This window comes from Salvelinus alpinus, chromosome 34 (assembly GCF_045679555.1).
Source record: "Salvelinus alpinus chromosome 34, SLU_Salpinus.1, whole genome shotgun sequence".
Lineage (NCBI taxonomy): Eukaryota > Metazoa > Chordata > Actinopteri > Salmoniformes > Salmonidae > Salvelinus > Salvelinus alpinus.
Genome location: NC_092119.1, coordinates 1378218 through 1390159, shown reverse-complemented (window position 1 = coordinate 1390159; position 11942 = coordinate 1378218). Strand labels below are relative to the sequence as shown.

The window sequence follows — 11942 nt, the reverse complement described above, 5'->3', positions numbered from 1 at the left end:
CTCTCCCTTCCTCACCGCACCTATTCTCTCTTCCCTTCTCCCTCCTCCCCCCCCTCCTCCTGTTCCCGTCTCCCTCCTCCTGTTCCCGTCTCCCTCCTCCCGTTCCCTTCTCCCCCTCCCCCGTCCTACCGTTGTATGGTGGGTTTGGGCAGCCCTCTCCATTGGGACCTGCGGCTACGAACATACGGTCGAAACAGCAGCCGTAGGTGGTCAGACGACACTGGATACTGTTTTCAGCTGGAGGAGGAGCCTGGGAGAGAGAGAGAGAGACAGACAGAGAGACAGAGAGAGAGAGAGACAGAGAGAGACAGAGAGAGAGAGACAGAGAGAGACAGAGACAGAGACAGAGAGAGAGAGAGACAGAGACAGAGACAGAGACAGAGACAGAGAGAGAGAGAGAGAGAGAGAGAGAGACAGAGAGAGAGAGAGAGAGAGACAGAGAGAGAGAGAGAGAGAGAGAGACAGAGAGAGAGAGACAGAGAGAGAGAGACAGAGACAGAGAGAGAGAGAGACAGAGACAGAGACAGAGACAGAGACAGAGAGAGAGAGAGAGAGAGAGAGAGAGAGAGAGAGAGAGAGAGAGAGAGAGAGAGAGAGAGAGAGAGAGAGAGAGAGAGAGAGAGAGAGAGAGAGAGAGAGAGAGAGAGAGAGAGAGAGAGAGACAGAGAGACAGAGAGAGAGAGAGAGGCCCCTATCAGATCACAGCAAAATCACAGTCTACTTGAACAGAGCAATACTCAATCATGAGGCATCAAAGCCAAAGGAACTGAACAATATTAAGAAATACTATAGATGGAAGGAAAGTAGTGTGGAAACCTACCAAAAAATAATTAGGCAACAACAAATTCAATTCCTTTCAGACAACTTCCTGGACAAAACATTTCACTGTAATAGTGAAGGTGTAAACTTGGCAGTAGAAAACCTAAGCAGTATATTTGACCTCTCAGGTTCCCTATCAAATCAAAAAATGTCAAGCAGACAACCTAAGAAAATTAACAACAATGACAAATGGTTTGATGAAGAACGCAAAAAACTAAGAAAGAAATTGAGAAACCTGTCCAACCAAAAACATAGAGACCCAGAAAACCTGAGTCTATGCCTTCACTACGGTGAATCACTAAAACAATACAGAAATACACTACGGAAAAGAAGGAACAGCACGCCAGAAATCAGCTCAATGTAATTGAAGAATCCATAGAATCTAACCACTTCTGGGAAATTTGAAACACACTAAACTAGAGGTCGACTGATTAGGATTTTTTAACGGCGAAACCGATTTTATTATATACAGTCGGAAGTTTACATACGCTTAGGTTGGCGTCAAAATCAACCACTCTACAAATTTCTTGTTAACAAACTATAGTTTTGGCAAGTTGGTTAGGACATCTACTTTGTGCATGACACAAGTACTTTGTTTACAGACAGATTATTTCACTTATAATTCACTGTATCACAATTCCAGTGGGTCAGAAGTTTACATACACTATGTTGACTGTGCCTTTAAACAGCTTGGGAAATTCCAGAAAATTATGTCATGGCTTTAGAAGCTTCTAATAGGCTAATTGACATCATTTGAGTCAATTGGAGGTGTACCTGTGGATGTATTTCAAGGCCTACCTTCAAACTCACTGCCTCTTTGCTTGACATCATGGGAAAATCTAAAGAAATCAGCCAAGACCTCAGAAAAAAAATTGGAGACCTCCACAAGTCTGGTTCATCCTTGGGAGCAATTTCCAAATGCCTGAAGGTACAATGTTCATCTGGACAAACAATAGTATGCAAGAATAAACACGCAGCCATCATACCGCTCAGGAAGGAGACACGTTCTGTCTCCTAGAGATGAACTTACTTTGGTGCGAAAAGTGCAAATCAATCCCAGAACAACAGCAAAGGACCTTGTGAAGATGCTGGAGGAAACAGGTACAAAAGTATCTATATCCACAGCAAAACGAGTCCTATATCGACATAACCTGAAAGGCCGCTCAGCAAGGAAGAAGCCACTGCTCCAAAACTGCCATAAAAAAGCCAGACTACGGTGTGCAACTGCACATGGGGACAAAGATCGTACTTTTTGGGGAAGTGTCCTCTGGTCTGATGAAACAAAACTAGAACTGTTTGGCCATAATGACCATCGTTATGTTTGGAGGAAAAAGGGGGACGCTTGCAAGCCGAAGAACACCATCCCAACCGTGAAGCACGGGGGTGGCAGCATCATGTTGTGGGGGTGCTTTGCTGCAGGAGGGACTGCTGCACTTCACAAAATAAATGGCATCATGAGGAAGAAAATTGTGGATATATTGAAGCAATATCTCAAAACATCAGTCAGGAAGTTAAAGCTTGGTCGCAAATGGGTCTTCCAAATGGACAATGACCCCAAGCATACTTCCAAAGTTGTGGCAAAATGGCTTAAGGACAACAAAGTCAAGGTATTGGAGTGGCCATCACAAAGCCCTGACCTCAATCCTATACAAAATGTGTGGGAAGAACTGAAAAAGCGTGTGCGATCAAGGAGGCCTACAAACCTGACTCAGTTACACCAGCTCTGTCAGGAGGAATGGGCCAAAATTCACCCAACTTATTGTGGGAAGCTTGTGGAAGGCTACCCGAAATGTTTGACCCAAGTTAAACAATTTAAAGGCAATGCTACCAAATACTAATTGAGTGTATGTCAACTTCTGACCCACTTAGAACGTGATGAAAGAAATAAAAGCTGAAATAAATAATTCTCTACAATAATACTGACATTTCACATTCTTAAAATAAAGTGATCTTAACTGACCTAAGACAGGGAATTTTTACTAGGATTAAATGTCAGGAATTGTGAAAAACTGAGTTTAAATGTATTTGGCTATGGTGTATGTAAACTTCCGACTTCAACTGTATATATTTGTAATAATGACAATTACAACAATACTGAATGAACACTTATTTTAACTTAATATAATACATAAATAAAATCAATTTAGTCTCAAATAAATAATGAAACATGTTCAATTTGGTTTAAATAATGCAAAAACAAAGTGTTGGAGAAGAAAGTAAAAGTGCAATATGTGCCATGTAAGAAAGCTAACGTTTTAAGTTCCTTGCTCAGAACATGAGAACATATGAAAGCTGGTGGTTCCTTTTAACATGAGTCTTCAATATTCCCAGGTAAGAAGCTTTAGGTTGTAGTTATTATAGGAATTATAGGACTATTTCTCTCTATACCATTTGTATTTCATATACCTTTGACTATTGGATGTTCTTATAGGCACTATAGTATTGCCAGCCTAATCCCAGGAGTTGATAGGCTTGAAGTCATAAACAGCCTAATCCCAGGAGTTGATAGGCTTGAAGTCATAAACAGCCTAATCTCAGGAGTTGATAGGCTTGAAGTCATAAACAGCCTAATCCCAGGAGTTGATAGGCTTGAAGTCATAAACAGCCTAATCCCAGGAGTTGATAGGCTTGAAGTCATAAACAGCCTAATCTCAGGAGTTGATAGGCTTGAAGTCATAAACAGCCTAATCCCAGGAGTTGATAGGCTTGAAGTCATAAACAGCCTAATCCCAGGAGTTGATAGGCTTGAAGTCATAAACAGCCTAATCCCAGGAGTTGATAGGCTTGAAGTCATAAACAGCCTAATCTCAGGAGTTGATAGGCTTGAAGTCATAAACAGCCTAATCTCAGGAGTTGATAGGCTTGAAGTCATAAACAGCCTAATCCCAGGAGTTGATAGGCTTGAAGTCATAAACAGCGCTGTGATTCAAGCATTGCTAAGAGCTGCTGGCAAACGCAGTAAAGTTTGAATAAATGCTTACAAGCCTGCTGCTGCCTATCACCGCTCAGTCAGACTGCTCTATCAAATATCAAATCATAGACTTAATTATAATATAATAAACACAGAAATACGAGCATTTGGTAATTAAAATGGTCAAATCCGGAAACTATCATTTCGAAAACAAAAGGTTTATTCTTTCAGTGAAATATGGAACCATTCCGTATTTTGTCAAACGGGTGGCATCCATAAGTCTAAATATTGCTGTTACATTACACAACCTTCAATGTTATGTCATAATTACGTAAATTTCTGGTAAATTAGTTCGCAACGAGCCAGGCGGCCCAAACTGTTGCATATACCCTGACTCTGCGTGCAATGAACGCAAGAGAAGTGACACAATTTCACCTGGTTAATATTGCCTGCAGACATGAATTTCTTTCAACTAAATATACAGGTTTTAAAAAATATACTTCTGTGTATTGATTTTAAGAAAGGCATTGATGTTTATGGTTAGGTACAGTCGTGCAACGATTGTGTTTTTTTTTGTGAATGCGCTTTTGTTAAATCATCACCCGCTTGGCGAAGTAGGCTGTGATTCAATGATAAATTAACAGCCACCACATTGATTATATGCAACGCAGGACAAACAAGTTAAACTAGTAATATCATCAACCATGTGTAGTTAACTAGTGATTATGTGAAGATTGATAGTTTTTTTATAAGATAAGTTGAATGCTAGCAACTTACCTTGGATAGAGAGAGAGGGGGGGCATAAGGTTTTGATAGAGAGAGAGAGAGAGAGAGAGAGAGGGACATAAGGTTGATAGAGAGAGAGAGAGAGAGAGAGAGAGAGAGGGACATAAGGTTGATAGAGAGAGAGACATAAGGTTTTGATAGAGAGAGAGAGGGGGGGGTCAGAGAGGAGGTTATAGGATAGAGAGGGGCTCAGAGAGGAGGTTATAGGATAGAGAGGGGCTCAGAGAGGAGGTTATAGGATAGAGAGGGGCTCAGAGAGGAGGTGATAGGATAGAGAGGGGCTCAGAGAGGAGGTGATAGGATAGAGAGGGGCTCAGAGAGGAGGTGATAGGATAGAGAGGGGCTCAGAGAGGAGGTTATAGGATAGAGAGGGGCTCAGAGAGGAGGTTATAGGATAGAGAGGGGCTCAGAGAGGAGGTGATAGGATAGAGAGGGGCTCAGAGAGGAGGTGATAGGATAGAGAGGGGCTCAGAGAGGAGGTGATAGGATAGAGAGGGGCTCAGAGAGGAGGTTATAGGATAGAGAGGGGCTCAGAGAGGAGGTTATAGGATAGAGAGGGGCTCAGAGAGGAGGTTATAGGATAGAGAGGGGCTCAGAGAGGAGGTTATAGGATAGAGAGGGGCTCAGAGAGGAGGTTATAGGATAGAGAGGGGCTCAGAGAGGAGGTGATAGGATAGAGAGGGGCTCAGAGAGGAGGTTATAGGATAGAGAGGGGCTCAGAGAGGAGGTTATAGGATAGAGAGGGGCTCAGAGAGGAGGTGATAGGATAGAGAGGGGCTCAGAGAGGAGGTTATAGAGGAAGTACAGATCCTTACTTGAGGAACATATTCCAGACAGTCTTCCCTGTTGGGCCTCTGTGATACAGTCACACCATCCCTGCAACATCCATACCTGAGGGATTTAGTCAGACAGACAGAGAGGGAGGGATTTAGTCAGACAGACAGAGAGGGAGGGATTTAGTCAGACAGACAGAGAGGGAGGGATTTAGTCAGACAGACAGAGAGGGAGGAATTTAGTCAGACAGACAGAGGGAGGAATTTAGTCAGACAGACAGAGAGGGAGGGATTTAGTCAGACAGACAGAGAGGGAGGGATTTAGTAAGACAGACAGAGATGGAGGGATTTAGTCAGACAGAGAGGGAGGGATTTAGTCAGACAGACAGAGAGGGAGGGATTTAGTCAGACAGACAGAGAGGGAGGGATTTAGTCAGACAGACAGAGAGGGAGGGATTTAGTAAGACAGACAGAGAAGGAGGGATTTAGTCAGACAGACAGAGAGGGAGGGATTTAGTCAGACAGAGAGGGCGGAGTTTAGTCAGACAGACAGGGAGAGATCTAGTAAACAGACAGAGAGGGAGGGATTTAGTCAGACAGCCAGAGAGGGAGGGATTTAGTCAGATAGACAGAGAGGGAGGGATTTAGTCAGATAGACAGAGATGGAGGGATTTAGTCAGACAGACAGAGAGGGAGGGATTTAGTCAGACAGACAGAGAGGGAGAGATTTAGTCAGACAGACATAGAGGGAGGGATTTAGTCAGACAGACATAGAGGGAGGGATTTAGTCAGACAGCCAGAGAGGGAGGGATTTAGTCAGACAGCCAGAGAGGGAGGGATTTAGTCAGACAGCCAGAGAGGGAGGGATTTAGTCAGACAGCCAGAGAGGGAGGGATTTAGTCAGACAGACAGAGAAGGAGGGGTTTAGTCAGACAGCCAGAGAGGGAGGGATTTAGTCAGACAGCCAGAGAGGGAGGGATTTAGTCAGATAGACAGAGAGGGAGGGAGGGATTTAGTCAGACAGACAGAGAGGGAGGGATTTAGTAAGACAGACAGAGAGGGAGGGAGGGATTTAGTCAGACAGACAGAGAGGGAGGGAGGGATTTAGTCAGACAGACAGAGAGGGAGGGATTTAGTCAGACAGACAGAGAGGGAGGGATTTAGTCAGACAGACAGAGAGGCAGGGATTTAGTCAGACAGACAGAGGGAGGGATTTAGTCAGACAGACAGAGGGAGGGAGAGTCTGTGTGTGTGTGTGTGGTCTACCTGGTGGTTGTACAGAAAGCCTGCTCAGGGCGTGGAGCCCAGCGGTACACCTGTGGGCAGCCTAGACCCCTTGTCCCCCCAGCTGCTGTGGTGCCGTCTGGGCAGCAGCCGTAGTAGGACTGGCTACAGTGTTGGGCCGGCCCGGAACCGTGAGGGTGGTACACTGTGCTGGTCTGGGGGTCAACGCTGTCTGGTCTGTGGACTGACAGGAACATGGGATTACATGGGGACCTTGGTGAGAGTGGGAGAAGGAAGAACAGTCAATGGAAGGAGAGCTGCTGTCGGAGAGTACAGGGGTCAGGGGTCAGGGTAGAACACGTCAATGGAATCGAGAGCTGCTGTCGGAGAGTACAGGGGTCAGGGGTTAGGGGTCAGAGGTCAGGGGTCAGGGTTCAGGGTAGAACACGTCAATGGAAGGAGAGCTGCTGTCGGAGAGTACAGGGGTCAGGGGTTAGGGGTCAGAGGTCAGGGGTCAGGGTTCAGGGTAGAACAGTCAATGGAAGGAGAGCTGCTGTCGGAGAGTACAGGGGGCAGGGGTTAGGGGTCAGAGGTCAGGGGCCAGGGTTCAGGGTAGAACACGTCAATGGAAGGAGAGCTGCTGTCGGAGAGTACAGGGGTTAGGGGTCAGAGGTCAGGGTAGAACACGTCAATGGAAGGAGAACTGCTGTCGGAGAGTACAGCTCACACAGGGGTCACGGGTCAGGGGTCAGGGGCCAGGGGTCAGGGTAGAACACGTCAATGGAAGGAGAGCTGCTGTCGGAGAGTACAGGGGTCAGGGGTTAGGGGTCAGAGGTCAGGGGTCAGGGTAGAACACGTCAATGGAAGGAGAACTGCTGTCGGAGAGTACAGCTCACACAGGGGTCAGGGGTCAGGGTAGAACACGTCAATGGAAGGAGAACTGCTGTCGGAGAGTACAGCTCACACAGGGGTCACGGGTCAGGGGCAGGGGCCAGGGTTCAGGGGTCAGGGTAGAACACGTCAATGGAAGGAGAACTGCTGTCGGAGAGTACAGCTCACACAGGGGTCACGGGTCAGGGGTCAGGGGCCAGGGTTCAGGGGTCAGGGTAGAACACGTCAATTGAAGGAGAGCTGCTGTCGGAGAGTACAGGGGTCAGGGATAAGGGGTCAGGGGTCAGGGTTAAGGGTAGAACACGTCAATGGAAGGAGATCTGCTGTCGGAGAGTACAGGGGTCAGGGGTTAGGGGTCAGAGGTCAGGGGTCAGGGTAGAACACGTCAATGGAAGGAGAACTGCTGTCGGAGAGTACAGCTCACACAGGGGTCAGGGGTCAGGGTAGAACACGTCAATGGAAGGAGAACTGCTGTCGGAGAGTACAGCTCACACAGGGGCCAGGGTTCAGGGGTCAGGGGCCAGGGTTCAGGGGTCAGGGTAGAACACGTCAATGGAAGGAGAGCTGCTGTCGGAGAGTACAGCTCACACAGGGGTCACGGGTCAGGGGTCAGGGGCCAGGGTTCAGGGGTCAGGGTAGAAAGAGACTGGATCACAGTAATGACTACTGAGATCAGAAGTGAGACTGGAACACTATCTACACACTGTGATGTGCTGAGAAGGAGAGAGAGGAGAAGTGAGACTGGAACACTATCTACACACTGTGATGTGTTGAGAAGGAGAAAGAGGAGAAGTGAGCCTGGAACACTGTGATGTGTTGAGAAGGAGAGAGAGGAGAAGTGAGACTGGAACACTGTGATGTGTAGAGACGGGGAGAGAGGAGAAGTGAGACTGGAACACTGTGATGTGTTGAGACGGAGAGAGAGGAGAAGTGAGACTGGAACACTATCTACACACTGTGATGTGTTGAGAAGGAGAGAGAGGAGAAGTGAGACTGGAACACTATCTACACACTGTGATGTGCTGAGAAGGAGAGAGAGGAGAAGTGAGACTGGAACACTATCTACACACTGTGATGTGTTGAGAAGGAGAAAGAGGAGAAGTGAGCCTGGAACACTGTGATGTGTTGAGAAGGAGAGAAAGGAGAAGTGAGACTGGAACACTGTGATGTGTAGAGACGGGGAGAGAGGAGAAGTGAGACTGGAACACTATCTACACACTGTGATGTGCTGAGAAGGAGAGAGAGGAGAAGTGAGACTGGAACACTATCTACACACTGTGATGTGTTGAGAAGGAGAGAGAGGAGAAGTGAGACTGGAACACTGTGATGTGTAGAGACGGGGAGAGAGGAGAAGTGAGACTGGAACACTGTGATGTGTTGAGACGGAGAGAGAGGAGAAGTGAGACTGGAACACTGTGATGTGTTGAGAAGGAGAGAGAGCAGAAGTGAGACTGGAACACTATCATGTGTTGAGAAGGAGAGAGAGCAGAAGTGAGACTGGAACACTATCATGTGTTCAGCTACAATGCTTTTTGGTGACAGAACTAAAGGAATGAGTGGATTAATTAAAAACAGAGTATCTGTGATATCAGGAGAAACCTGGATGCAAGTCAAGGACAAGTGGACTTGGACAGATAAACAGATGGATGAAAGTCAAGGACAAGTGGACTTGGACAGATAGACAGATGGATGAAAGTCAAGGACAAGTGGACTTGGACAGATAGACAGATGGATGAAAGTCAAGGACAAGTGGACTTGGACAGATAGACAGATGGATGAAAGTCAAGGACAAGTGGACTTGGACAGATAGACAGATGGATGAAAGTCAAGGACAAGTTGACTTGGACAGATAAGACAGAATGAGGCAGCTACCTGTGGCGTGGTCTGGCATGTAGGGAGTGAAACCATACTGTGTGTTGTCATGTCCTCTGGGATCCTGCATGCTGGGGGTCACTGGAGAGAGAGATGGAGACACACATAAATACACTGCTCAAAAAAATAAAGGGAACACTTAAACAACACAATGTAACTCCAAGTCAATCACACTTCTGTGAAATCAAACTGTCAACTTAGGAAGCAACACTGATTGACAATATATTTCACATGCTGTTGTGCAAATGGAATAGACAACAGGTGGAAATTATAGGCAATTAGCAAGACACCCCCAATAAAGGAGTGGTTCTGCAGGTGACACCCCCAATAAAGGAGTGGTTCTGCAGGTGGTGACCACAGACCACTTCTCAGTTCCTATGCTTCCTGGCTGATGTTTTGGTCACTTTTTAATGCTGGCGGTGCTTTCACTCTAGTGGTAGCATGAGACGGAGTCTACAACCCACACAAGTGGCTCAGGTAGTGCAGCTCATCCAGGATGGCACATCAATGCGAGCTGTGGCAAGAAGGTTTGCTGTGTCTGTCAGCGTAGTGTCCAGAGCATGGAGGCGCTACCAGGAGACAGGCCAGTACATCAGGAGACGTGGAGGAGGCCGTAGGAGGGCAACAATCCAGCAGCAGGACCGCTACCTCCGCCTTTGTGCAAGGAGGAGCAGGAGGAGCACTGCCAGAGCCCTGCAAAATGACCTCCAGCAGGCCACAAATGTGCATGTGTCTGCTCAAACGGTCAGAAACAGACTCCATGAGGGTGGTATGAGGGCCCGACGTCCACAGGTGGGGGTTGTGCTTACAGCCCAACACCGTGCAGGACTTTTGGCATTTGCCAGAGAACACCAAGAGTGGCAAATTCGCCACTGGCGCCCTGTGCTCTTCACAGATGAAAGCAGGTTCACACTGAGCACATGAGCACATGTGACAGACGTGACAGAGTCTGGAGACGCCGTGGAGAACGTTCTGCTGCCTGCAACATCCTCCAGCATGACCGGTTTGGCGGTGGGTCAGTCATGGTGTGGGGTGGCATTTCTTTGGGGGGCCGCACAGCCCTCCATGTGCTCGCCAGAGGTAGCCTGACTGCCATTAGGTACCGAGATGAGATCCTCAGACCCCTTGTGAGACCATATGCTGGTGCGGTTGGCCCTGGGTTCCTCCTAATGCAAGACAATGCTAGACCTCATGTGGCTGGAGTGTGTCAGCAGTTCCTGCAAGAGGAAGGCATTGATGCTATGGACTGGCCCGTCCGTTCCCCAGACCTGAATCCAATTGAGCACATCTGGGACATCATGTCTCGCTCCATCCACCAACGCCACGTTGCACCACAGACTGTCCAGGAGTTGGCGGATGCTTTAGTACAGGTCTGGGAGGAGATCCCTCAGGAGACCATCCGCCACCTCATCAGGAGCATGCCCAGGCGTTGTAGGGAGGTCATACAGGCACGTGGAGGCCACACACACTACTGAGCCTCATTTTGACTTGTTTTAAGGACATTACATCAAAGTTGGATCAGCCTGTAGTGTGGTTTTCCACTTTAATTTTGAGTGTGACTCCAAATCCAGTGTGATTTTGTTGTCAGCACATTCAACTATGTAAAGAAAAAAGTATTTAATAAGAATATTTCATTCATTCAGATCTAGGATGTGTTATTTTAGTGTTCCCTTTATTTTTTTGAGCAGTGTTTATATAGCCAGCTATAGTATACTGGGGGTCACTGGACAGAGAGATGGACACACACACACACACACACATAGAGACAGACACACAGAGACAGACACACAGAGACAGACACACAGAGACAGACACATAGAGACAGACACATAGAGACAAACACACAGAGACAGACACACACAGACAGACACACACAGACAGACACACAGAGACAGACACACAGAGACAGACACACAGAGACAGACACATAGAGACAGACACATAGAGACAGACACACAGAGACAGACACACAGAGACAGACACACAGAGACAGACACACACAGACAGACACACACAGACAGACACACAGAGACAGACACATAGAGACAGACACACAGAGACAGACACATAGAGACAGACACACAGAGACAGACACACAGAGACAGACACACAGAGACAGACACACAGAGAGACACACAGAGACAGATACAGACAGACACACAGAGACAGATACAGACAGACACACAGAGACAGACACACAGAGACAGACACACACAGAGACAGATACAGACAGACACACAGAGACAGACACACACAGACAGACACACACAGACAGACACACAGAGACAGATACAGACAGACACACAGAGACAGACACACAGAGACAGACACACAGAGACAGACACACAGAGACAGACACACAGAGACAGACACACAGAGACAGACACGCAGAGACAGACACACAGAGACAGACACACACAGACAGACACACACAGACAGACACACAGAGACAGATACAGACAGACACACAGAGACAGACACACACAGACAGACACACACAGACAGACACACACAGACAGACACACAGAGACAGATACAGACAGACACACAGAGACAGACACACAGAGACAGACACACACAGACAGACACACACAGACATACACACAGAGACAGACACACACACAGAGACAGATACAGACAGACACACAGAGACAGACACACACAGA

The 11942-nt window shown here is 47.2% G+C and overlaps 1 protein-coding gene across 2 annotated transcripts in view; it reads right to left on the bottom strand.

Moving 5' to 3' along the window:
• LOC139563637 (papilin-like) overlaps positions 1 to 11942 on the bottom strand; it is a 76444-nt gene that overhangs the window by 3018 nt on the left and 61484 nt on the right. For both annotated transcript variants that reach the window (XM_071382476.1, XM_071382477.1), the window contains 4 exons: positions 9277 to 9357; positions 6556 to 6757; positions 5332 to 5407; positions 130 to 250 (listed from right to left, as the gene is read on the bottom strand). In XM_071382476.1, coding sequence (XP_071238577.1) covers positions 130 to 250; positions 5332 to 5407; positions 6556 to 6757; positions 9277 to 9357 — 480 coding nt within the window. The remainder of the gene's footprint in view (positions 1 to 129; positions 251 to 5331; positions 5408 to 6555; positions 6758 to 9276; positions 9358 to 11942) is intronic.